The sequence below is a fragment of the Rattus norvegicus genome, chromosome 10 (genome assembly GCF_021556685.1).
Source record: "Rattus norvegicus strain SHRSP/BbbUtx chromosome 10, alternate assembly SHRSP_T2T, whole genome shotgun sequence".
In the NCBI taxonomy this organism is placed as follows: Eukaryota; Metazoa; Chordata; class Mammalia; order Rodentia; family Muridae; genus Rattus; species Rattus norvegicus.
In genome coordinates, this window is record NC_141543.1 from 26,621,445 (window position 1) to 26,648,888 (window position 27,444).

Consider the following 27,444-nt stretch of genomic DNA (forward strand, 5'->3'; position numbering starts at 1 on the left):
CTTGGAGCCTCCAGATCAGCCTAAACAAGCCATTAGAGGAGCCGGAGTGTAAGCCGAGAGCCAAGCAGCCTCGGCTGACTTCAGAAAAGCAAGGAGACTCGGCGTACAAGTCTAGGAGAAGGGAAGTCAACAAACGGCCTTGAGATAAAAGTAAGTATGAGGAGGAGGAATAATAACTCAGAGCCTCTAGCCCACAGCCAACAGCTTTAAAGCGACAGGGGAGCCACGGGACAGGAAGAGAATGTCCAAGACCCTGGAGGGCGAACCGTAACTTGGATGAGAAGTGGGATTACAGCTGGTCCAGAGGATCAACTGAGGGAACAAAGGTACGAACCACCGGGAAATAAACGACGTTTCCCCGAAACCCCGAATCTGAGCAGATTTCTTAGTCTGTGTCACAGCGAGCATTACCCTTCATGGTAGTTTCCTCATTGGAGTTTCTTTGAGATTTTCTTTTGCTCCTTTTATTAACTGGCTACTTTCATAAGTCCTCGTTAAACTGTATATTCAAAATAAAAAAATTTAAATGGGGTATGGTGGTGCACGTCTATCATCTCAGCAGAGGATTTGGAATTCAAGGCTAGCCTCAGCTATATAGGGAGTTCAGGGTCAGCCTGGGCTAGATGAGACTCTGTCTCACAAAACAAGAAGAAGGAACAAATCAACTTTGGGGACTCTTCTTGAAGGTACAACATCCCTACAAACTAGCCGTGAGCACCTGGCCCGAGCTACCAGGTCTTCCAGTGTGATCAAGCTCTTGGTCCGTCTTTCCTTTGATGGTTGAACCTGGTGATAGTCAGGCATCTGTGAAATTCCCTCACGCCTTCTGCTAAGGCACTCTACCCTGATTCCCAGCAAATGCATTTGAATCAGGGTTCACCCTTCCCACCTGTTTGATCTCACATCCGGGGCTACTTTCCACGCGGCCTCTGTGTGGTGTGGCCTTCGAGTCTCCCTCTCTAGGCCCTGCTGGTACGATCGATCTTTTATATTTACCTTCCCGTCTAGTGTGATTTCCAAGGCTGTGCTGCAGGGTCCTGAAAGACTTCCCCACTTACAACATATCTATGCTTCCTAGACTTCCTGACCTCCTCCTTAGTAACATCTGGACACTCGACGTTCCCATCACAACGTAGCACAATGAGCCACTTGTTTTCCATGTGCTTCTGGAAGCAGAGCCCAGGGCTGCTTTGCACACCTCGTGCTTCTGGCTCTTCATGCAGCAGTCTTTTCCTAGAAGGTATGTAATAGGCATTTGCATGGTTAAGTTCCCTCAGCTGACTTGGAGTGTCACGGTAGAAGCAGCCAGTGTTCCTTCCTGGTGAGGGTCGGGTCTATTTTAACCTCAGTGCCCCTGGGAGCCCCAGGTAAGCAGTGGGTGCAGAATGAGTGCTCTGCACATGCGTCCTGATGGCCCCCACACTCGGGGGGGAAAGGACGGCTTCAGATGTCTGATGCAGACTGGCAGGTTTATCAGACGACGAGAGAGGGCTGCCTGCGCCGCATATCTGAGGGTATGGAGTGCACAGTGTGAGGTCAAGAGAGTAAATGTGTATTTCTGTCACTTGGACACATACCAGGTCGCTTGGATGTGATGGGAATTGTGCCTGCTAACGTGGCAAATTCTCCCCCTGGCAGGAGGGCCCAAGTTTGCTGGCTGCCTACGCTAGCAGACTGGCAGAACCCAAGGCATCCGGGGTACAGCTGTCAGAGCAAGAACAAAGGTGGTGCGAATTCCTGATGAGGGGGGACCTTGTGCTCAGGGCATCTGCAGTGTTTAATCTAGAAAGAAGGAAAGTGGTGGTGGGCCACAGTTGGGAGGTGGGCCATGCTGCTGTGGGCAGCAGGAGGCTGAGAGCCAACTGCCCTTGCTAGTTCTGTGACCTTTCTCTATCAGCCCCAGGCTAACACTAGAGCTTCTTGGGCTCAAAAGTTGTTTGTGAATGGGACTTGTTCAATATCAATGGGGTTGGGCCTTTAACCCATTTTTGCCTATGAGAAAAGTAGAGAGAGAAAGGCAGGCGTGTGCACATTCATACAAACAACATTTAATAGTTCTTCATATTTGAATAGGAGCTTCATTCGTCTTTGATACAACACACTGAACTCTGTCACACACACACATATGACATACATAGTATCTAAAATGCATAACTTCAACCTAATCACAAAATGTACCAGGCAAGGCCAAACTGAGAGATGTACACAAACTGGCCAAGCAATGCTGTCCTGAGGGTCAAGGCCATGAAATACAAGAAGAGTAAAGAACTATTAAGGGATATCATGGAGGGACCAAGGCAGTGGTTCTCTGCCTTCTAATGCTATGACTCATTTTCTTTTTTAAAAACTATACCTTCACCTAGATTTTAAAAAAGATTTATTTGTTTACTTATTTAATGTACGAGTGATCTATTGCATGTACACCAGCTTGCTAGACCAGGGCATCAGATCCTATTATAGATGGGCTGGGAACTGAACTCAGGACCTCTGGAAGAGCAGCCAGTGCTCTTGACCGCTGAGCCATCTCTCCAGCCCCGCTATGACTCTTTAATACAGCTCCTTGTGTTGTGGTGACCCCCAACCATAAACTTATTTCGTTGCTACTTCCTAAATGTATTTTGCCACTGTTATGAATGATAATATAGATATCTGCTATAAGATGCTATATTTGTGAGCCCCCCCACTCCCCTGAAGGGACTGAGACCCACAGGTTGAGAACCACTGGATTCAGGAGTCATGCTAATGAAAGAAAGCCGGATCTAAAACGCAAAAGGGAGGTAGGGGTCTATAAATTAGTTAAAATTATTGGGTGAGTGTTACGTTTCTGGCTTTTAAATTTAAATTTAAAATGTTGGCCTTATAAGAGACGTGGGGGGAGACTCTATAGACATTCTCCTGTTTTGGTTACTTGTTTTCATATCCAAAGTTACATTAACATTTTTAAATTATATTTGCTGGTATGTGTGCGCACCTGTGCATGTGCATGTGAGTGCGCGCGTGCGCGCGTGTGTGTGTGTATGTGTGTGTGTGCACCTGTAGGGAGTTCTGGAGATGAGTTTTAAGACTCAGTCCTCGTAGTCTACCATGTCGGTCTCCTGGATTGAACTCAGGTTGTCAGTTCCATTGTCAAACACCTCTACCCACTGACCCATCTTTGTGAGCTCCTAAGGTGACTTTAATGTAAAAACGTTAACGAATTTGGCATGACACTAGTTAAAGTATCCCTCGTGTCACATTGTTGATACGTGGATAAACGAGAGAGCATGCATTCAATAATTCGCAGCTTTGCACGGCATCCCTTACACACTTAGTGGGAGCTCGGGCTTCAGCATCAGATGAGCGCCAGGTGCTGGGATTAGCCCTCCCCTGCTGGAAGCCGTCCAGGCAGCTGAAGCCTGTTTGTGAATCTGTCTTCACACAGGCACACTTGGGGTGATCTGTCAGTCTCAGGAGCCAGAGCCTATGGGACAAGATCCTTAAACTAGGATTTCCCTAAGAATCTAGGCTTTCCATGGACATTCAGGTCCACTGTTGGATTCTTGGTTTTTTTGTTTTGGTGTGTTTGGCAGAACTGGGGGTTTGAACACAGGACCCCATGAGTGCTCTATGATACAAGCCCCAGCCCTCACTGCTGGATTCTTAATAAGTCATAAAGTTAGAAGATGGTTTAGATATTCACTGTAGTCGGAAAGATGAATCTTTAGTTATTTTTATCTAAAATATACGCAATATTATATGTATAACACACACACATTTGTTTTCAAGACAGGGTTTCTCCGTGTACCCCTGGCTGGCCTTTGGTCTGTATACCAGGCTGGCCTTGAACTCAGTGATCCGACTGTCTCTGCCTCCGAAGTGCTGGGATTAAAGGCATTCACTGCTGCTACTCTGCAAGCCTCTGGCTACTTTTAAAGGGGCATTCACATTTCACATTCGCAGCAACCAATTCTAGTCTTTCCTCAATTTTTGCTTCTGGCATCCTTCTCTTCAAATAAAAAAAATATCTACATATACATAGTGAACAAATACCGACGGCCAAAAGCAATAGGTACATTGAAGATCAAAGTTTGGGAGACAAGGGGTTAGAATCAGAAGGGAGAACACATGGTTCGTTACAAAGTAACTTGACCAGGGGCCACATCAAAACCACGGTGGGAGCTGCACCTTTAGGGCAGAGGCAAGCACTTGCTTCCCATGCCCTTAAAGCAACTTTGCCTACAGTAAGTGAGGGATCCAGTGAATTGCAAGGCAATTTCATTCTTTAAGCGCCTCAATTTTGCCCATCATCTACATAAACAGTTAAATTAAAATATGCATACAAGTTCAAAAGCCGATTTCAGGAGCAGAACACCGGGTAGGAAGGAATAACTCCTCTTAGCAGCCACTCAATAATTGCTTCACGAGGATCAATTATACACTATTGCTAATGCACACTTGGGGGAGGGGGTGTGCCCGGCCACAGCACAGGTGGCGAATGCAAAACACACACGGGGGTTCGGCGGGGGGGGGGGGGGAGGGAAGTCCTTTTAAACAGCTAAATGCACACTCCATTACGGATACATAATACAGAACGGACACGCGTCTGCAAATGGATTCAGAGTGGAGAGTCCTTAAATGGCTGGGTACTTGGGTCTGAAAGGCCAGTAACTGGATGTGCAGTTGGAGCACACATGGTTTTTAGGATTAATAATACATCGATGTATGTCAGTGTTAATACACATTTACAGCTCACAGCCCTCGCGCGAGGCTGTGCGCTCAGCCCATTTGCAGCCGAGTATAAAAGGGCGACTCAGTCCTTCCTCTCATTAATGCCTCCACTCCCAGGAAAATTAGATTACACAAGAAAAGCCATTCAGATGATATTGAGGTCTGCCTTTCTTCAAGCCTTCACTGGGAAAAGCACTCGACACCGCAAGGCAGGATCAACCTCCATCCCCCACCGGGCCCCTTAGAGCCAGCACTGGAATGAACAGACAGTCTGTCATTTTCCTTGGGTTGTCCCTGTGTCTTGGAACATGGATGTGCTGGGCTGAAACCCAGCTAAGGAGACTGTCCACAGGCCTCGGGCTTCTTATCTTTCCAAACCAAACCTGTGTGTTGTAGGACAGAGGAGGTGTCTTAGAAATGAGTGTCACACGGATGGCCACCAATGCCAGGGCTTCAAGGGGATAAAAGCTTCGTTCACTTAGCACTGAGTACTCATCGGGATGCAAATCTCAAATCTTTAAGCTATACAGAGTATCGAGATATTTATTATTAATTATTAATATTATTAATGGAACAAGAGTTTTGAGGCATGGACAAAGGGATGGTACTATTTAGCTTTACTGAGTATGTGTCAAGGCAGGTAACTTTCAGGGAAATACAAATAAAGGTGATAAAAGATGATTTAAATATATGAGTAAACTAAAATATAAATAAGGCAACGGAAACCAACCCAGTTGGAACCTTACAGTGTACTAGTTACTACCGCGTTAATACTGTGCGCTTGCTAGAGCTCTAGCTTGTGTGCATCTTACGAGGCTCAAACAGAGCGTTGGACGCCGCCATGCTCTCTTTTCTAGATAAGGAAACCAGGGTTCAGAGGTGCCGTCTGACTTGCACCGTCTGGGTCACAAAGGGACAGAGATGTGTAAGCAGAGAGTTGAGAAGGGGAAGCCCAAAGCTGGGAGAATATCTCTTAACGTCCCGAAATACCGTTTCCCACACTTCCTGTTGGGGGGTGGCGCCCTGGGTTATAGGCGGTAACTCGTGTTTTAGACAAAGGGAATAGAGTTGGTCAATGTACCACGTTGTGAACGTACTTGGGTACTTCGGGACATCTGTGTGTATATCTGTGTCCCCAACGATATTTGACGCTGAGAGCCACATGAAGGTCACACTGAAGGTCTCTTACAAGCCAGGTGTGCAGCCCCTAAATTCCCTGTTCTTCAGAAAGTCGTTTTCTTTCTTCAATCACCTTCCCCCCAAGAATCCCAAGGCCCCAGCCATTCTTTGCAAAGCAGCCTAGATAAATTAATAATACAATTTAAAACCAATTCCACGAAGATAAATAGCACTTCCTAGATTAAGAGTGTAGCTGGCCAGAATGAATGAAATTTACTAACCCTGAGATGCTTAATCTTCCATTACATAGAAGCTAATGATTATAAGAGAGGAGTGATGGTAATTCACTTCTGCTTTTACAGGAAACCCGACCATCTCATTTTTAGCAAATCTTTCTTCTCAGCACACCTCAGTGCCAAGGCTGACTGCCTTCCTCCTATAGGCACACTAGCCACGGTTATATATCAAAACCGGCTCCTTGCCAAATGGGGAGCCTTTGCGCATGCGTGTGTTTACAACGCCCCAGTGCAGAAGACTTATTGGGAGAGCCACCGGGGCTCTCCTTCTCTTACCCCTCTGCAGGGAAGCGGTGACACCTACCTTTAGCGCAGTCTGCACCTAGGAATCCTGGGAAACAGTGACACAGTCCAGACACGCATTCGCCGTTCCCGTGGCAGTTTCGTGGACAGTCCTGCACTGAATCTGAAAGAGAGAGATCAAGCAATGACCTTCTCCTCTGCTCTCGGGCAGTCATTGAGTAATCAGTCAGCTGCCATTTGTAAAGACCCAAGAGGGGGTGGCAAGGGCCAGGAGTGGGCGAAGTAAGAGAACACGGAAGGAAAGGTCAAGGGTAATATGAGTACTGAGTGGGAGAAACCGGCACTCTGCCGGTGCTACCCACACCGGGCCGCAGGGAGAGGAAGACAGAGTTTTAATTCTTTTCATTTTATTAAGATTTATTTATATTTTATGTGCACGAGTGGTTTGCCTGCTTATATGTCAGTCAGTGCACTGTATGCATGTAGTACCCATGAAAGCCAGGAGAGGGTGTTGGATTCTCCGGAACTGGAGTTACAGGTAGTGGTGAGTTGCCATGTGAGTGATGGGAACCAAAGACAGGTCTACTGAAAGAGCAACGAGTGCTCTTAACTGCTCAGCTATCTCTCCAGCTCCCTTCTGCTCTCTTCTTGTTTGTTTCTTTTAGAAGAAACTGTCTATTTGGATTTAAATACTTTGGAAGTTTCCACATCTGAATATTAGTCTTTTTTTTTTTTTAGCACTGTGTCCTCTCCATCTACCACGCCTTCACCCTGGTGGCACTCCGCTGATTCAAGCTGTGGCTGGAAATATGGGGTCTAAGAGTCTAGCCTAAGGTATAGAGGGTCAGGCAGGTGTTCCTATCTTAGACTTGTAATGCAAAACTGCTCCCTGCTCTTAGGAATTAAAATATAGGAAAAGTCCAAACAGTTACATGCTGCATGAGATGTTTGCTCAGTGCTGGACAACATATATGGGAGTGTGGGCGCATGGCTCAGTGCTCTCTCAGCCTTTTCAGCTTGTATAAGAGCTATAGAGTGTCTATGGCAGGGTGAAATGAAACACTTCTTGAGCATATCCCTATCATGAGTGATGTCTGGCTATACTTAAGTCTGACATTCACCTATGCATGTTTCAGGGGTCGGCAAGGAGCAGGTTTTGTCTTTTACACAGTCTTTTTCTTCCCAACCTTTTCTGTGTATGGATCTTTTGTCTGCATGCATGTCTGTGTACCATGGGTGTGCAGTGTCATTGGAAGCCGGAAGGAGTCAGTCCCAGGACTGACTTGCCTGGGATACTGGGTTAGTAGATGCTTGCCAGTGGCCATGTGGGTGCTGGACATTGAGTCTAGGTCCTTTAGCAGAATAGCCAGTGTTCTTGACCTCTGAGCCTTCTCTACAGCTCCCCTCCCCCACAATGGTCTTTTAAATTTAATTTTTGTGGTCCTTATTTTCCATGAACATCACTTAGTCTGTGCCCGCTCTGCCCTGTACAAAAGCCTCTCCCTCACAGCCTGCCTTCTCCTCGCACTCTCATTACATCTCTCGAGGGATCATTTTGGGAACGTTGGTTCAGATGGACATAGAAATGGGTGTGTTCTTTCAAAGTACTCATTTTTGTTTCAAATTAAAGCAAAGCCCACCTACAGATTCCAAATGTCTAAGATGATAAAAGGAAAATATACAAGCCAGTAGGGTCAACGTACAACAGGATCCAACCCCAGGAACGGAGGGCAGTAAGTTGGTGATGGGGTCCCATTTAGGAGTCACATGAGTGACGTCAGGAAGTTCTGCAGCTGAGTTCCTCACACATCCCTTCCCTGTACTGGGCACTCACACCACGCATTGCAGCCCTCCTTCTATGCCACTCCCTAGCCCTGTTCCTCTGGAACCCAGCTGGTCTTGGTTTCTGGTGCTAGTGGATTTGTTTCTTTTTCTTTCCAAAGCTCCGTAAAGATGATCGAGCTGGTTTTCTCGGTGTCTGGCTGTTCACAGTCCAGCTACAGTTCCTTTGGGTGAGCTCTTTGAAGGGCTGGGAAGCAGGCGAAGGTACCTATGTATGTTATGAGCTCATCACTTATTTAAAGGACATCGTGTGCTTCTGCAGACACCAAAGTCAGGAACTTCATGTAGGGTTGGCGGACTGTTCTCTCTGGGTTTGCTCTGCTTCTATATGTCTTGGGAACAGAGGCCTATACTGTTGGGGTATTCTGTAGTCCTCCTGAGCATCCATTCAGGGGTATGCATGGCCTCGGCAGACAAAGGAAATATTTCGTGAGAGTAAAGGACAGGATCACTAGGCTTACTAGAGAGGACGGTCTTTCTCTGGATAAGTGAGGCTACTACCCATGCTAAGATCCAGCCTCAGTAAAGCGTAGGGCTTCTTTCATGCAAGGCAACACTATATATATCCACTAGGTCCTCTCCTGATACCCTGTGGACACTGGAACTTGAAATCTGCAATGTGATGGCTATAGAAACCCATTGTCTGTGATCTTGGCGTTTTGTGTACGTGTGTGTGTGTGTGTGTGTGTGTGTGTGTGTGGTGCATACATGAACATGTATGTGCATGTGGCGGGTGCAGGTCCGTGTTGGGTGTCTTTCTCTGTTGCTTTTCACCTTATATTTTTTTTCCTCACTGAATTCCTAGACTGGCCAGCCAGCAAGCTGCAGGGATCCTCTCGACTCTGTTTCCTTAGCGCTTGGACTCTATGTGCTCGCTGGAGTTTTAGGTGGACGTTAAGAATTGAACTCAGGTCCCCGCACTTGTGGGGCAAGTGACTTATTGGCTGGAGACATCTCACAAACCCACCCTGCAGCCTAATGCCTTTTGGTAACACCCAGGACAACAGTGACAGACTAATGTGTGAGCTTGTACTTAGGGTCAGATCTCAGACTTGTCAGTCTCAACACGGGGCACAGTGCATTAACTGAGCACCTATTATGTGCCAGGAGCTGGAGTGCCCTTGGTGAATAATACAGTCTCTACCCTCATAATACCCTCCACTGTCATAGAGAATATAAGAAACTCTGCCTTCCCCCCATCAAACAAGTGAGTAAAAATTACAGTAAGTTCTTTGCAGAGAGTAGGGAATCAGCAGTTAACAGGAGGAAGCCCTTAAAGGGGGTGAGTGAAGTGGGCCTCCCTCTTTCACATGGTGCTGAAGAAGATTGAACTGTGACGGCTGAGGAACTGGTGGAAGAGAATTCTGGGTAGGTGGAACAGCTTACGCAAAGGCTCTAGGGTGGGAAAGAGGTGAAGTGAATCCAAAAGCAGAGTGATGTGAGTTTGGAGAAATCTAGGAGGAGGCGGGGATGGATTGTCCCCAGTCCACCAGAGAAGTCAGATCCTACTTTGGGGCTATCAGAAGTATGTGAACACTCTAAACAGAGGGACGCCAGCACTTAGCTTACAGTTTTGGAAGTTGCTCCCCCCATGAGGTAGGGGCTGCTCCCTCTGGTCATACATGTGTGACTGGGTGCTTCGGTAGACGTGGATCACTCTAGGGCCAGCGTTCCCAGTTTCCAACTTTATATCTTTAGGTCTAAAACAGCAAGGGGCTAGGAAACTCCTTGTCACCATGGTTGTGGATAAGGGGACAGAGGTCTCTGCATGCTCTCCACTTGTCTCGGGACCCAGCTGGGGACATTCCTCCTTATGTCTTAGCTTAGACGTCATTCAGTATCCAGGTGGCTTGTTTTCGTCAGTGTGAGCTTCGGGTCTCTTTGGCTCTGCTACTTCTTTCGCTGCCTCGTGGTGGTTTATCTTTAATTTGTTTTCAAGCATTCTCATTTCTGATTTCAGGATGAGGCCAGACGCCGTCAGTCCTGGAGGTTCTCAGTGTCTGGCACATAGTAGGCATGTGATGAGAAGCCCCAGAAGTGTGCTGATATGTGCACACCCCCATGCTTAAGAAGGTAGAGAATCGTGAATGAGCAAAAACTGCAAAGAAGGCTTACTCACTGTTCCCATTACTTTTCCTGAAGTCTTACATATGAAACATATCTTATTGTTTTTGAGGGGGAAATCCCCCACGCTGATGCTAAAGTATAAAAGGACTGCCCTTTTCAGTCCCCTTCCTCAATTATACACACTTGCTACCTTCGGATCAACATGGTTTAAGCTTTCCTGTGGAGAAACAGTAGAGGTGAAGCCGTGCCTGGGAATTCAGAGAGGGTTTTAATTGTTGTTTGCAGCAGTGAGATTTGAAACCAGGGCCTTGCGCGTGCTAGGCAGGTACTCTACCCTCTTCCCGGCTCCTGGAACTGGGGTACTCAGTGGAGGTTCACACTGAGCTTCTAGAACACCCCTCCGTGGTTCCCAGAAGGATGCTCATTCCTGCAGGGCAGGCTGCATCTCAGGAGAAGATGGCAGAGTCCTGAGTCATGGGTATATTTAGCGAGGTCGCCTGACACCCGTCTAACACTTCCCTTCTATTTCCCATTTCGGGGGTGGGTGTGTGTGTTTTTGTCCTCCTGGCTGCTCTCTGTGGAGGGTGTTTTGATGATAGGTGTGTGGGAAAGGACTTCCGGACCCAACCAAACACTGTTCTTTCCCCACATTTCAGACCAATTGCTATCATTGCTCCATCAAGATGTCTGCCCAGCTATTAGGCTGATCTCTGTTGACTCTCTCTGTCTGAGCTATACAGCTTTGATGAGGGGGATCCTCTGGGGAGAATTGCTATTTCCAGCTTTGACAGGCAGGGAGGGTAATAGCTGGGGGGTGGGGGTAATCTTCACACTACCTGTCCACACAGGGTGAGGAAAGAGGGCAGATGCTATTACGAAGTAGCCAGGTCCCCGGAAAAAGCTGCTGGCTTAGGGGAATGAGATATGTATGGCTACTCCCCAGAGAAATCCACGATCAAGATATCACAGCTGTGTGAAGTCTGTGGCATAGCACAGCATTGGTCATGTGACCCTGGGTGGGTCCTTTCCCATCCTTTCAGCCTAGGCATCCTCCACCTCCGAAGGACAGAGAGACTGTGGCTTTCCCTCCCACTACGACTAGTCTTTGGGTTGGGCGAGCTGAAAGACATTGAAGGCACACAGAACTTCCGGAACATTCCTCCTCGTCCAACAACAAACGCTCTTTGAACTCCTAGCCAGGCATGCCCTCATGGCCACTGTTTCTTCCAGCACTTAGTGTTACTAAGGGAGTGATCATGTCTCTAAGACTCCCAAACAAACAAGCTGCTGTGCACTGCCTGCTCTGTCAGGTAGCTCCAGAACTGAAATACCTGCTGGCGAAAAGGGCGTCATTTCTCACGCCGTTCTCCTTACGGTAGTCCCAGAGCTGTTTCTTGTTCCTTCCACTGGGGAGTTAGTCTCTGCTGTTCTACTTCTCTCCCCTGTTGGGACCTAACATCACCCTAGAGATTTCCCATCTGTCGGGAGCTTCCTCTGTGACTTTGAGTAGACGAAGTTATGACATGGCTTTGGAGCATAGGTTGGCAAACTTTCCCTGTGAAGGGACAGATAGTAACTATTTAGGCTCTGTGGGCCATATGGTCCCTGTTGCAACGCTCAGCTCTGCTGTAACAGTGGGAAAGCTGCCACACACAACATGCAAACAGATGAATGTGGCCTCGTGCCAATAAAACTTTATTTATAAAAACAGGCAGTGGGCCAGATTCGACCCCTGGGCTACAGCATGCCAATTCCTACCCTGGAACATTTGGCTAGCCTCGGGAGGGCCCACTTTTCCTTAGCGGAGGAATAAGGATCAACCTCACACCTATGGTCACGCAGTCCTTCAAGGCACTTTCCTCAAGTCACAGGCTCTGTCCTTCAGGACTATTGGCCGTAGGCCAGGTGTGGCTCATTCACAGTGACCCTCATGTTAGCCTTTGGAATGTGGTCCTTAGGAGGTTGAGGCCCAGGCAACTCACTCAGCTACGGTGTATGAAGGGAGGAGGTCCCCTTTTCATGAATTTACTAACTCCAGACCTCTCCAGTAAATCCTGAATCCACAGTCAGAAGCGGCTGGGGTGACAGGATGCTGTGGCGAGATGCCCGAGGATCAGAAGGTAAGTCTATCCCCATGTTTCGGGACCCTGAGGCCTCAGGTAGCTCCACACAGGTCAGTTTACTCCTCAGTGTGGAATGGCACAGTCACCTGCTGGCTCCTGGAGCTTCAGTGGGGATCGGATATCGTCAGAGGGAGATAAAAACTCAGAAACTCATTAATGGTGACTGTGGCTCCTTGCAATGTTAGGATTCCGAAGGCTTTCTAGAAAACACGATTCTTTACAAGTAATCGCCCTTTCGGGGGTTTATCCGCATGCCGCAGAGGCAATCTGGATTAAACCTTAGCTTTTGTCTTTATACCTAATGAAAAGCGGGCCTAAAACGCATCCAAAGTGACAAGTGTTGAATTAGAGCATTTTGAGGTTTGCTTTCTTGGGAATAAATATAGGACTTTTAAAAACATCAGTGTCTTCTCCCTGATGTATTTTTAAGTTAAAAGAAAAAAAACCCTTTTTAAAAAAATTTTTTGACATATTCTCAATTCTTAAGAGGTTAGAGCTGATATGAATGGCCAGTGTTTCTTGGCTCTGCTATACACTTAGAAATAAAACAAGCCTTCTTTCTTCCTGATGGGAGCCCGCGAGTTGATCGTCTCTGTTTTATGAGAAGGAAAGGGAAGCATTTATAAGCCCAGCAATGTGCTCAATGGGGCATCGGAATACTTGGTCCCTCGTTGGTGGCTGTAGGGGGAGGCTTAGGAGGGATGGTTCTGCTGAGGAAATACATCACTTGGGATGGGCTTTGAGGTTTCCAAAGACTTGTGCCATTTGCAGTTCACTCTCCCTGCTTCCTGTTTGCTACTGCAGATGCGAGCCCTCAGCTCCCAGTTTCCGGTTCTGGTTGCCATGCTGCTTATCTGCTGCCACACTTCCCTGTTAGGATGGTGGAGGACTCTTATCCCTCTGGAACCGTAAGCCCCAAGTAAACCCTTCTTCCTATAAGCTGCCTTTGTCGTGGTGTTTTCTTACAGCAATAGAGAAGCAACTGTTCGTTATTCTCAGTTTGGACGAACACTCCTTGGCCCCAGCTGTCTGATTCAGACATCTGTGAGCATCCCCAGGCCTGGTAGTGACTCTCGCAGGTTTATATGGAATTCCCGTGCAGTCAGAGCCAAGCGGGTGGAATGGCAGAGACCCTGTAAGCTACAGTAGGCATTGTCAGGGTTGCTGAATCTTCTACCGAGAACGCCCATGGTTTTCATCCTACCCTTTACAGATCTTCCTCCCGGGACCCCAAACCTACCTAAGACAACCGTATTGAAGGAGACCATCTCCTTGTCCTTGCCGTCATTGTAGAAGGCGAGGTGCCACAGGCCCACATCCAAGTACTGCACGAACACAGCCTCGTTCTGCACCAGGGTCTGGATGCTCCGGCGTTCCCTGGGTGACTCGACCACACTCCACTTCTCCTTTCCGTCCAGGCGTTCCATGAAGTCATACTGTGGAGCGAGAGAGAGAGACAGGGCAATGTGTAGAGCAAGTTCTGGACCTGTACCCTCAGGCAGCACTGCCATCCTGCACATCGGCCGATGGAGAAGTACTTTTCACTACGCCCGTGTAAAATAAAGTAAGCCGGATATGTTGCGGTCACAGCTATCGGCTACCATCCATCACGCCGAGAATGATTATTACTAATTTATTTCATGGTACTGGGATTTGGATCCAGGGTCTTGCAGATGCCAGGCAAGAGCTCTGCTTCAGAACTATAATTCCATCCCTTTTCTGTTTCTATTTGGAGATGGAATCTTGAGAAGCTTCCTGGGTTGTCTTTGAACTTGTGATCCTCAGTCTCCTAAGTAGTTAGATTTATAGACGCTTGCCAATACTCCAGACTTCATTTTTATGTATGTTTTGGAATGCTGGGAACAAAACCCAGGGTCGTATGGATGCTAGGCAAATATTCTTCCTCTGAGCTACACTTTTACTCTGCATTTTTAATCCTATTACTGTCGGTCACAAGCTTTTACCTATTGCTATGAAATAAAAATAATTGTAAGGACCCCCCCCCATGTGTGTGTGTTACAGAGAGAGAGACAGAGAGAGAGAGACAGAGAGAGAGAGAGAGAGAGAGAGAGAGAGAGAGAACAAATGCATGTATTCTTGCTGTTTTTGTTGTTGGATCGAGGAAACAGAGCCTTTCCCATGCTAGATAAGCACTTTACAGGTAGAGCTCTGTTCATATTTCACAGGTATAGGAGGAGAGCAAAGTCCAGAAAAAATCCAAGGATTTTGTTTAAACTCCTAAGCGGCAAAACAAAATTTGGACAAAGCTCTGTTCTGCTATAGTGCTATGCCTTCTTAGTGCCTGACCACAAATAAACCTCCATTTGGGTGTTGAGCTCTGTTGCAGTGGAAACCAGGTTCTAACTTGCTCAGGATGAGTGCACTACAGGTCAGACAGCTAAGGTTTATAGGGCTGAGGGAACGGGAGCACACAGTGTTACCCAAGACAGACTTGCTCCAAGTGCCAAGTGAGAGTGGGGGGGCCACTGGAAACCCTTTGAACAGTGACTGACGTGATCAAGCAATGTTTGGAGGAATTAGTTTTTGGAGGTAGGATATTCTGTAGGGAAAGGAAGTAAAATGGGAAAACGGGTTAGAAAGTGGACACTGCACACAGCCATGTGTGAGGTGAAAAGAGTTTGATGACAGTAAGTGAGGAGCAGGCACTAGAGGGACATTTTAAGGGAGAGAAGCCAGGAGTTGCCTATGGGCTGGACAGGGAAGATGCACGGGAAGGCAAAGAGGAATCCGATGTTTCTTCCTGTTGACAAGAAAATCGATGAACCCCCAGTAGAAATGGACTAATCTCAGAAACTCAAAGCCGCTGCCCAGAACAGTCCCCTTGCACTCTGACTCCCAGAGAAGACCCTGTGTGCCGGGCTCCGGCAGATAAAACAAAACAAACAAAAACCACCAACCCAGCTTTGCAGGATTAAGTGCTCCCTACTTTCCCCTTCGTGAAAAGAGTTCCATACACTGCAGAAATCAACCATACATACCCACCTCACACACACACACACACACACACACACACCTCATACACACACATACACACACATACACACACATACACACACATACCCACCTCATACACACACACATACACACATACACACACATACACACACACATACACACACATACACACACATACACACACATACACACACACATACACACATACATACACACACATATACACACACATACACACACATACCCACCTCATACACACACATACACACACACATACACACACATACACACATACATACACATATACATATACACACACATATACACATACACACACATACACACATACACACACATACACACACATACACACACATACACACACACATGCACACACACACACATGCACACACACAATTTCATAGCTGGCAGCTCCAGGAATTGCCTAACTTCACATCTCCCTCCGTAGAGCTGTCCATTTCTCCCCACTGGATACGTGATCACCGAAAACAAAAGACTCAGTAATCTTAAGCATAATGTCTCTGCCATTAGACAAACCCCTGGTTGAATTGTGACTCCACACTTGCTTTTGCTTGACGTGGAGTCTATTTTTGTTCTCAGGGGTGATGGCACCTGAAGTTCAGGAATCCAGTTACGGGGATGACACAAGCTAATGCTTAGGGCAGTGCATCGGAGATAATTAGAATTTAAAAGAGTACGCAATGACTGAGGGCCACCTACTTGCAGACCAGAAGGACCCTGGGAGCAGCACACAGCTCTAGTTTTTCATATGGGGAATGAGATGGCTATTACTAAGAAGAAGAAATGGCCCACATCTCAGTAAATAAGTGTTTGTGTAGAGCTTTCCTCTGCCCCATACTTCTCTGGTCACCGTTGTCCTTATGGGCTGAAATAAATGATTGGGAGGGATGTGACAAACTGACACTGCTTCCAGGGACCTTTGTAACCAAAGCATTTGTTCCCTAGCAACCTTGTAAATGTCCAACCACGAGCACTGGTGTCTACAGACTGCTGTCAGCTAGAGCAATGGCTATAACTTCCTTGGTGGTGAGGTGAGAAGAATAGACTTCATTTGGGGTCCAAGTTATCACCCCCATGAGGAAAAGTTTGGGGAAGGTGATTACTCGTGTGAAGTCATTGCTCATGACTAATTTGGACATTAGTCATCTGGTGCAGAACTGCCTGGCCAGCCGAGGGACACAGAAATGGCTCAGGTCTATGGCGGGCCTTGCTGTCTGACCAATCAAATGGCCAGGGGAGAAGGCATTTTTCAGAGTGGAGGAAGGACATTTATTTGGGCTGGCTCCTTGGAGTCCTCCTGTCGAGGTTTAGAGTGCAGTTTTCATTTAAGGGGAAATCTGCCAGTTGTGGATTTTCAAACAAGGCACGGGTGGGAGGGCGAGAAGAGACACCGTGGCCGAGACACACGCCTTACTTCTGCATCCCCTTATGTCCTGCATGGCTTCCTAAGCTCTTATCATTCCCTAAATGAGACAATTGTTCTCATGCCCCTCATTAGTCCATGCAGAGAGATGTAAGCTGCAAGCCCAGGGATTCAGCGCCTGCTGGAGTGTTTAGCATGAGAACGCCAGGGTTCGCTTACTTGGGTCAGCCTCTGAGCTCTGCCTTCTTCCACTTACTTGCTGGGACTTTGTGTAAGCTATCAGAGGCCTGTGCCTCTGTCTTCTTGTCCTAATAACAGGCACAGAAATAGTGTCCACAGCAAAATACCGCTCTAAGAATGAACTGAACTGATATGCACGGTGCCTGGAACTGCGAGCACTATGTGTGCGAACCGTGCGGCCGAGACCTTAGCCGTCTTTATTAGAAGCCACTCCTCTATCAAATCTGCCTTCCTCGGGACCTGATACACGTTGGTTAAGTATCAGATGAATAAAATAGCAAGTTTGTGAAAGCATGTTATGGAGAGAACCAAAACGGGAATGAAATAAAATTTTGTCTCAAGTGGTTACTTTTGCTTCCCTCTTCTACAGCACTGTCTTAAATGGGAGGGAAGAGTAGAGCTGTAGGCAGCCTGGAATGACCAGTTAGAACACGTGTGTGACTGTAGGCTGTGGGCCAGACATCTGAAAATTTACAGCCATCACCGAGACTTTTGAGAGCTTCCCAGTTCATTGGCCTGATGATGTGTGCGGGCTCTGTACCTTATCTTGCGTCATTTCCCTTCCTTCTTTGACTCTGTAACTTGGCGGCCACTGTGGCAGAGATCATGATAGTTCTGTAGTCCCTTTATGGTAGCTGGGCATAGGACCACTTAGGACAGTGGAGCACAATGGAGCACAAGCCACAGATCCTTCCAATGCTGACATCAGGTGCCCAGGGCACTTCTCACATACCCTTTCTCTTTTCCTGAGGGTACAACCCAAGAGAGCAGTGCCCAGGGTAGCTGTGGCCTGGGTGTGACAATTAGCACCTGGAGGAGCCCCTGGAATTGTTGTCAGGACTCTCTATCCATAACCGCTGGTGAAACAGGCCTCTGAAATAGCATCGTGGATGTCTGAGCTCCAGTCTTCTTTCCCTTCCCTGCGTACTCCCCAAGATGGCTGCAGATTCTAACCAGGCAAGAAGGGGATGGCTCACCCAGGAGAATGGGGCAGAGTCATCCACTGGTGAAACTGAAACTGTTATCTGTTAGTGTCTTCTCCCAATTTGCCCAGGAGCATCTCGGTTGACACACCCGGTTCTCTTTCAGTGAAACATCTGGCTTCTCTACCCATAAGATAACACAGCAGACATCACGTGTTGCTGCTGCGATTCAGGGAAGGGCCAAAACCACAAGGTGGGTCTATAGAGCCAAGGGTAGGGACTGCAGTGCAGGACGGGGACCAGGAGCTGCAGGGTAGGGAGGCACGCTGGTTCAGGGTGCCTCTGCTCTCGAGGATGTGGCTTCCGGCAGCGATCTGCCAATGCAGTTGGCAGAGGGGCAACATTATCAGAACATCATCTCCAGAAGTCTGGCTACAGCTGCGTCTCCACTGGGGATTGATAACTTAGGCTCAGGACTAGGACCAGCTAATTCCTCTGTTCCGGGGATGTGTAGTGATCTATCCAGGAAATGGAGACGTACAGGGACCATGCTCTGTTTAGCCGGCTATAAAGGTCATGGCACGACACATTCTAATAGGCCTGTAGTTGTCCTGAAGGGCATTAGAAGCATGTAAGTCGGTCATACAGAAGAGACACGGGTGGCTTGCGGAGACAAGCCTGACGTACAAGGGGAGAAGGGAAACAGTCTAACAACCTAGAATAAACACTGTTCTTCTCCCTCAAAGTGTACTCTCTCTTTGTCTCTCTGTTTCTCTGTGTCTCTGTCTCTCTGTTTCTCTCTGTCTCTGTGTGTCTCTCTCTGTATGTGTCTGTCTTTGTGTGTGTCTCTGTCTCCGTATGTCTCTGTCTCTGTGTGTCTCTGTCTCTGTGTGTCTCTGTCTCTGTATGTCTCTATCTCCGTATGTCTCTGTCTCTGTGTGTCTCTGTCTCCGTGTGCCTCTGTCTCTGTGTGTCTCTGTCTCTGTGTGTCTCTGTCTCCGTATGTCTCTGTCTCTGTGTGTCTGTCTCTGTGTGTCTCTGTCTCTGTGTGCCTCTGTCTCTGTGTGTCTCTGTCTCTGTGTGCCTCTGTCTCTGTGTGTCTCTGTCTCTGTGTGCCTCTGTCTCTGTGTGTCTCTGTCTCTGTGTGCTTCTGTCTCTGTGTGTCTCTGTCTCTGTGTGTCTCTGTCTCTGTGTGTCTCTGTCTCTGTGTGCCTCTGTCTCTGTGTGTCTCTGTCTCTGTGTGCCTCTGTCTCTGTGTGTCTCTCTCTGTATGTGTCTGTCTCTGTGTGTGTCTTTGTCTTTGTGTGTGTCTCTGTCTCTGTATGTCTCTGTCTCCGTATGTCTCTGTCTCTGTGTGTCTCTGTCTCCGTGTGTGTCTGTCTCTGTGTGTCTCTGTCTCTGTGTGTCTCTGTCTCTGTGTGCCTCTGTCTCTGTGTGTCTCTGTCTCTGTGTGCCTCTGTCTCTGTGTGTCTCTCTGTATGTGTCTTTGTCTCTGTATGTGTCTCTGTCTCTCTCTGTTTCTGTCGTTGTCTCTCTCTGTCTCTCTGTCTCTCTCATGTTCTCTGACCTTGCAGAAATAACCCCAGCTAACATGCCACAAGAGGGTTGTGTCTGGGAGCCATCAGTCATGCCCCCGAACGGCGTGAAAACGCAACTTTTACGAGAGCTGGAGTGGCAGAGAAAGAAAGCACAGTAAATATTTGACTGATCCAATTATAAATCTCCCCAATTCTTGGCAGAGAGCGAGGAGGAATGGTAATTAAGATAACTTAGTGGGTTTCCAGAGGAGCTGGTGTAGAGAAGAGACACCCCCAATGGCTGAGCCTGAGCAGGGGCCTGTCACTTTCCCAGAAGGGAAAGCGGCCATCCACACGGAGGGAGCGCACAGCCCCCAGGTTGCTGCTGGAAGCCTCCAGAATACACACCTGCCAAAGAGGGCAAGGTTAAAGACAGACCCATTGCCCTTCAGGAAGATGTTATTACTGGGTCCAGGACCCCGGGAAACGAGAAAATAACTTTATTGTCACTTGGAACGTCTGCTTGCTTAGGGTTGACACAGACTGGGAAAAGCAATAAATGATGACATTTCCCAGAGCTAGCCTGCCACTCTGCTGCTCCCCTTGCGGCACACTGGCAGCAACCGTGGTCTCCCTCAGATGACAGGGCATACGCAGCAGGTGGTGGGATTGTTGGGGCGGGGGTGGGGTGCAGCCTGTGTAAGCTGGGACTGCTTCAAGTCCCCATTACCGTGCAGTCTGGCTGCATTCAGGAGCAGGAGTGACTTGGCACAGAAGGCCACTCAAGCCTTGTACATCTGTCTCTGCTACCAGCCAGGCCTGTGGCAAAGTGGGCCCAGCTGATTCCTCCTCTAGCTGATTCCTTTCTACTGACTTTCAATGGGGCTGCACAATGAGAGAGGGGTGGAAGGGCCATGGCTGAATCCCATAGTGGGTAAAGACTTGCTTGAGTTGGCCTGACTGTTGGGGCAAATCCGTCTTGGCTGAATCACTGAACCTAAAGCAAGTGGTTGAAAGGAGGACATCCCTCGGGCCACAATAAGAAGGTGCTTCTGGGCTTCTACACTGGGAACTGGGCTGCTTTTCCAGAACCAGGTAAGAATCAAGCCCTTTGAGACACAGAGAACCCATCAAGGGTCCTTAACACCAGGCACTGGGGAGGGTGGAATTCTTGATTCATCACTACATAGCTTCTTGTGGCAGCAAAAAAAACTTGTCATCAAAAATATGAGTTTATTTTTATTTAGTGCTTGCTTCTTCCCCCTCCCCCAACACAGGATCTCACCGTAGGGAGAATCTCTTATATAAGCATCACCTGTCAATAAAAATACCAATGAGCTGCGGCAGGAAATAGGAAGTGGGACACTGGCAGAAAGATTCTGGGTAATGAAATCGTGAGAGAATGAAAGGAGACATGGGGAGGAACACGGCGGGGATTCAAGAGACGCACTAGGGGAGACCCTGAGAGAGATGCTAAGGAAGAAGCAGATTGGGGCTGAAGGAGCGGTAACTAATCATGTGGAAGACGTAGCCTGAATGGGTTAAATAAGTTATGAGATAGAGAATGAGTCAAAGCTTGTGGCCAAGGCATTTACTAATAAATCAGTCTCAGAGTTGTCGTTCCGAGATCAGGGGCTGGGAGGAAAAGTGGATTTTTAAAAATTTTACAACTCACTGTGTAGCCCTGGCTGTCCTGGAACTCACACTACAGACCAGAACTCACAAAAATCAGCTTGCTTCTGCCTCCCAACTTCTGGGATTAAAGGCGGCTGCCACTACATCTGCCTTTTAAAAGTAGTATCTATATTATTTTTAATTATGTGCGTACTTCTGAAATTTTATTTTGCCTTGAGTCTTGCTATGTGTTCCAGGACAGATGGAAATCCATGGTTGTGTGATTTGAATGAGAATTGCTCCCATATTCTCATGCTTTTGAATGCTCAGTCCTTAGTTGGTGAAACTATTTGGGAAGGATTAGGAGGCGTGGTCTTGCTGGAGGAGGTGTGTCACTGGGGGTGGAGTTTGAAGTTTCAAAAACCCTTGACGTTCTCAGTCAGCTCTCCCTGCTTCGTGCTTCTGGATCAGTGTGAGCTCTCAGCTATTACTCTAGCTCCATGCCTGCCTGCCTGCCTGCCTGCCTGCCTGCTTGCCTGTCGCCATGTTTCCCACCATGATGATCATGGACTCTAACCCTCTGGGAGTGTGAACACACAAATGAAATGCTTTCTTTCCATAAGTTGCCTCGGTCATGGTGTCTTGTTACAGCAATAGAAAAGTAGCTAAGATAATGATATTCTGTCTCCACCTCCCAAGTCCTAAGATTATAGGAATATGCCACCATCCCTGGCTTCTGGCTGGCACTTGTGTCAGCTGTAGTGACAAATGTTGATGTGTGTTATCTCATTTCATGTTCCTAAACATCCCTGCCTTTGCTGTTTATCTTTGGAGGGACAATGGCTACAATGGGTTAGAGGATGCACCTCACACACTGGTGCAGGCAAGGCTTGAATTTGACTCGCAGGAAACAAGACAGTCACAGGCAGTTGCTTCACATTTTCCAAGAATCTATCTCTAGATGTCCACTTAGTTGGTAGCTGGCTTGGTTTGTGGGTCCTTTCAAGATGTCCCTGAAGGAAGAACTCAGCTGGGCTTGGGCAGAGCAGGCAAAAAGGATGGCTGGGAAGCTCTGTTGATTTTTCTGGGTGTTGCTCACACCTGGACTATAGCTTCTCTGAGAGCCAGCCTCTTCCCAGCTTTCCCCACCCCCTCTCTTCCATGTGTTCTAGCCACACTGTTTGCTCTCTTTCTATGCACACCAGTGCATCCCAGCCTAATGGCTTTTGCACCAGCTGCTCCCTCTACATGGCTGCCCTTCTCCTGCCCACACAGCTGTCTGTTGCTTGTCAATCTTGTCGTTGCCTTCACTTTACAACTTCGGGAAGGATGCCTCTGACCGCCCACTCTAAAACACCTTTCTTTGTTTCCATTCTTTGCAGAAGCTCGTTACTCTGAAAAATCTTGTTATTCACCAATTTAAACTTTATCTCTGTCTTCTTGGATATGAGCTCCTGAAGGGTAGAGCTTACATCTAGCGATGGAATATATGTGAGGGGCTGGATCTACATGGGGTCTGGATGTGTATTTAAAGACATGAAGCAGACACACCCACCATACCACCTGGGGACCATGTGGCATCATGCAGCTGACTTCAGCTAGGGACCCCCAGCATAGCATCTCCCACGCCTATCTCCACCTTTCCCGAGCACTGCCCAGTCCTACTGTGACCTAGCTCCTGCCATCCCAGTACTAGTTACCTGTAGAACCCAACAATGTATCTGTGCACAGACTTATCAAGATTGGCAGCAAGAGCCTACTAAGCCCATAGAAGATTTGTACCTGTTTCTAGTTGATTTGGGGCCACTTCTGATACTTCAATCACAAATCAACACAGAGTTGCTATAAGACTTAACTCCAATCACCATTTAGCTGGTCCACAACCAGAAAAGTTGGGAAAACAGCCAACAAAGATGGAAATACCCAGTCAACAAAGATTGGTAATGAACAATCCTACTAACGAATACAACTTACCTAAATTCAGATCCCTAAGTTCTACTGCAAAAATACAAACAACATAAATAATCAAGACAACATGTCTACCCCAGAAATTAATACTCCTATTGAATCGTTCCCTAAGAAAGGCAACTGAGTTGATACAAAAAGGCAATGATTTCAAAATAGCAATTATAAGGGTGTTAAAAAAGCTCAAAGGAAATGAGAATAAATATCTGATAAGGATAGAAAAACACAAATAGTTGAATGAAATAATTTAAATTATGGAAATAGAATTTAATAAAGAGACAGAACCTTGGAAGAAAATTCAAACTGAAACAAAACTCAAAACTCAGCAAGTCAGACAAAAAGCTTAGGGAAAAGCCTCATCAATAGATTAGACCAAGATGAAGTAAATAATTTAAACAGATCCATAACAACCAATGAGATAGGAAGCAGTAAGTAAAAATTTCCTAAATTAAAAGAAGAATGACCAGGGCCAGGTGGATATAACACAATAGTCTACCAGGCATTCAAAGAAAAAGTAACACCAATATTCCTCAAATTATTCTATGAAATAGAAAAGCTAGAAACACTGCCAAATAATTCTTTCAATGAAGCTAGTATTATTCCAAACCAGACAAAGATACAAAACAACAACAACAAAAAAAAGGAAAGAAAACAAAATAGAAAATTATAGGCCAACATCTTTGATGAACAAAGGTGTAAAAACTTAGTAAAACACTTGCCAATTGAATTGATGAACACATCAAAAAGATTATTTACTATGATCAAACTGGCTTCATCCCAGGTGTATAAATATGGCCCAACATACAGAAATCAATAGATGTAATTTGCCACATAAACAGACTCAAGGAAAGAGGCCACATGATCATCTCATGAGATGCAGAAATTGACTTTGACAAAATCCAACAACTTTTCCAGGATAAAAGTCCTGGAGAGGCCATGGATACAGGTGACATATCTCAGCATAATAAAGGCAATATTGTCCTCAGCCAATATCGTGCTAAATGGAGAAAAATTCCTAAGTGTTTCCACTAAAGTCAGGGACAAGATCAGGATGTCTACTCTTCCCATACCTGTTCGTTACAGTGCTTAAGACTTAGCTAAAGCAACAAGAAAATTGAAGGAGATCAAGGGAATACAAGTAGGAAAAGAAATGGCCCAAACATTCTTATTTGCCACAGATACAATTCTATAAATAAAGATATTCGAGACTCCACTGGAAAACTGCAGAGGATGATAGATGGCAGTTCTATCCTTAGGACAAGCCCATGGCCCTCACAAACCTTTAATGTAGTTATGCGTTTTGGTAAGAGTGATTCCTCTAAGCAACAAGGTGGCAAGGAAAGGAATTCCATTTGTGTTACTTGGTTTGAATGAAAGGGAAATGTACAGGCACTACCTGTCCAGAAGGACGCTAGTGTTTAAAACTACACTATCCCCAGGGCCTGCTGCACATATCTTGGAAGAGTTACAAATGTGAGAGTTGAAATAGACTGAAATAACTCCAAGGTTGTGAGACAGCCCTCGGAACAGCTGTGAAAAATGGGAGACCTGCATGCTGATAAGCTGAAAACAGTGGGTTGTTAGGAGGTTGGGCTTGGGCAGTCAAGTACATAATCCTGTCCTTGGTGGCCAGGAGTTAAGTGCGAATAACAATGGAGTTTGGTAACCCTGAGTCCAGAGGTCAGCATGTAGTTAGCCTCTGGCACCACCTATCTTCTTTTCACTGCTGGACAGTCTGGGATCTAAGAATACTTAGATCTTCCTTCCCTATGCAGAGTAGTTGCTTCCCACACTACCAGTGCATGTCGAAGATATCCCTGAATTTAGATATTAGCCCCCGAGTACGGGGGATGAGAGAAACTGCCCAGCTCACAGCTGCATATTTAAGTAAGGCCAGCAGAAGCCCGAAGAAGGGAAACTACTATAGACCCTACAGGTAGTCCAGTGGACATCAGGCACTTGTCCAGTACCAGCTGAGCCCCAGCATATGCCATCACAAGGACAAAAGTCCAGAAGATCAACTGATTTCCGTACTCTCTACCACTCCATACATAGAACCAGAAACTTTCAAGGTTCTAGAGCCAAGAAAAATCAACTCCAGCAATTGTTTGCTTTCCTCATTTTTTCCCCCTCTATGTTTACCCTTCCCCCTCTAACAACACTTTCAACACTGTTTTTACTTTATAATCTTTAAAAATTGTTTTTAAAGCCTTATTCCTTCTATTATTTCATACAATTTTCTAAACACCCTTTTCATTATCAGGAAACCTTTTTCCTTTTCCTTCAAATATTTTGTTTCCTTCCTTTTTTTCCTTTGGCAAAGTTCCTCATTTTATACTGTTCTAAACTTTTATGAGTATCTTGAATTAATTAAAAAATTATCTTTTATGTATTTCTAATTTCTTTTTTTTTTTCAGAGCTGGGGACCGAACCCAGGGCCTTGCCCTTCCTAGGCAAGCAGTCTGCCACTGAGCTAAATCCCCAACCCCCCCTCTAATTTCTTCTTACATTCACTTCTTTACAAGCATTCGTATGTTGGGGTATATTTTGTTGTTTGTTTTCTTTTTTTTTCTTAATCTCTTGATCTTTTCTCTTCCCCTCAAAATTTTCTTCCTCAAAATATTTACTTTCTTTTCCCATCCTTTTATTTCACTCATTTGCTCTTTTTATACTTCTTTTAAGTAACTTTGAGGTTCATAGCACATTCTGAAGTTGTATTTACCATTTACTTTGTTGGGATCATAAAAAGCAGGGCATTAGTTAACTGTACCTGTATTTCTCTATCAGTCTTGGAGTTTGGTATTGTATAGTTTTTTCATTTTCTCCTCTCTGGGTGACATAAGACAACACAAGAAGACCCAGTAAGAATATTCCACAATAAAAACAGAAGAAACAGTCAAACTAACAGGGGCACCAACCATAACATAGAACACAGGAAACATGAAGAAGGATTACTCTTCCCAAAGATATTATCTCCTCAACTATCAAATTAAAAGATGATAAAAGAGGTAAGATGATGAATGAAGATGTTTACTAGTAAAACTGATGAGTAACCTAAGGAGGTTACACAGACGTATGTGTACTCAGTCAAGTTTCCACAGAGGAAAGGCCAGCCAGTGACGAGGTAATCAAGTGCCTGGATGGAAAAGTCAGCATCACAAGATTAAAAATATAGCCAAGAACTTGGAAAAGAAGAAACAAATGTAAGATTAAACAACTTAAATTTAAAAAAGAAACATGGTGGAAAGCATGATCAGAAGAAGATTTGACCAAGCAGGGAAAAAAATCAGGGATTTTTTGAATATTACATTCAAAGAACGGAAATTAAAGAGTACCACCACAACATCTAAGAACTCTGGGATACCATCAATATACCAAACTTAAAAATCTACAAGATACAGGAAAGGGCTGAGATAAAAAATTAAAGGCATAGAGATTTTGTTTAATGAAATTATAGCAGAAAATTACTTGAATTTGGAGAAAGAAATGGTCATGCAAATGCAAGACAGATTTAACATACCGTAGACATGATTAGAGGAGAGTCTCCCCATGAAATGCTACAGTCAAATGTCAAAGCGAGTCAATATTGCAAGCATACTAGAATACTATCAGACCATGCAGCAGAAACCCTAGAAGCCAGGAAGTATGAAACAATACATCTCAAGTCTGAGAATTCAGATACCGGCTAAACAAAGCTATCCTTTAAAACGGAGGGAGAAATTAGGCCATTTCTAGAGAGCACAAAATAAGGACATTTGTGACTAAGCCCAAGCTAGTAGGAAAGCAACCTCATCCTCATTAAAGGAACAATCTACCACGAGGACGTTGCTATTGTAAAAATATACGCACCAAACATCATGCAATTAATTTCACGAAATGAACACTACTAGAGGTGAAGCCACAGTTTAATTTTAGCACATTAATAGTGAGTGACTTTAACATCCTGCTCTCACCAATAGACAAGTCATCACAAAAACAGAAGGAAGATGTGGAGGAGAAGGAGAAGGACAAAACATTTAAATTAAATAAAATCATAGATTAAGTAGATTTAACAGACATCTTTAGAACAGTCCACCCAAACACTGTAGAACATACATTCACAACTACCCATGAAATGCGCTCTAAAATAGACCACATATTAAGACACAAACCAAGTCTTAACAAACATAGTAAAGTTGAAATAATCCCTTGTAGTCCATCTGCTCACAACAGAACAAAATTGGGAATCAACAGCAAGAGGAAAATATAACACATACACAAATCCAAGGAGATTAATTTACTGAGATTTTTTTCTTTTTTCTTTTTTCCTTTTCATTTTTCCTTCCCAGTTCTAGGGACCAGGTCATGAGCCTTGAGCATGCTAGGCAAATACTCTATCATGTAGTTAAACCCTCGACATCCGCACAT

At 45.9% G+C, this 27,444-nt stretch overlaps 1 protein-coding gene and 1 long non-coding RNA gene across 10 annotated transcripts in view; one reads left to right on the forward strand and one right to left on the reverse strand.

Moving 5' to 3' along the window:
* The window catches only part of Tenm2 (teneurin transmembrane protein 2), a 1,226,262-nt gene that overhangs the window by 148,114 nt on the left and 1,050,704 nt on the right, over positions 1-27,444 (reverse strand). For all 9 annotated transcript variants that reach the window (XM_087569430.1, XM_087569433.1, XM_087569431.1 and 6 more), the window contains 2 exon segments: positions 13,638-13,833; positions 6,427-6,528 (listed from right to left, as the gene is read on the reverse strand). In XM_087569430.1, coding sequence (XP_087425556.1) covers positions 6,427-6,528; positions 13,638-13,833 — 298 coding nt within the window.
* On the forward strand, positions 13-14,398 carry LOC120095252 (uncharacterized). Its single transcript, XR_015631534.1, has 4 exons — positions 13-326; positions 1,079-1,240; positions 13,202-13,316; positions 13,611-14,398. It is a non-coding gene; the product is annotated as an uncharacterized LOC120095252 (long non-coding RNA).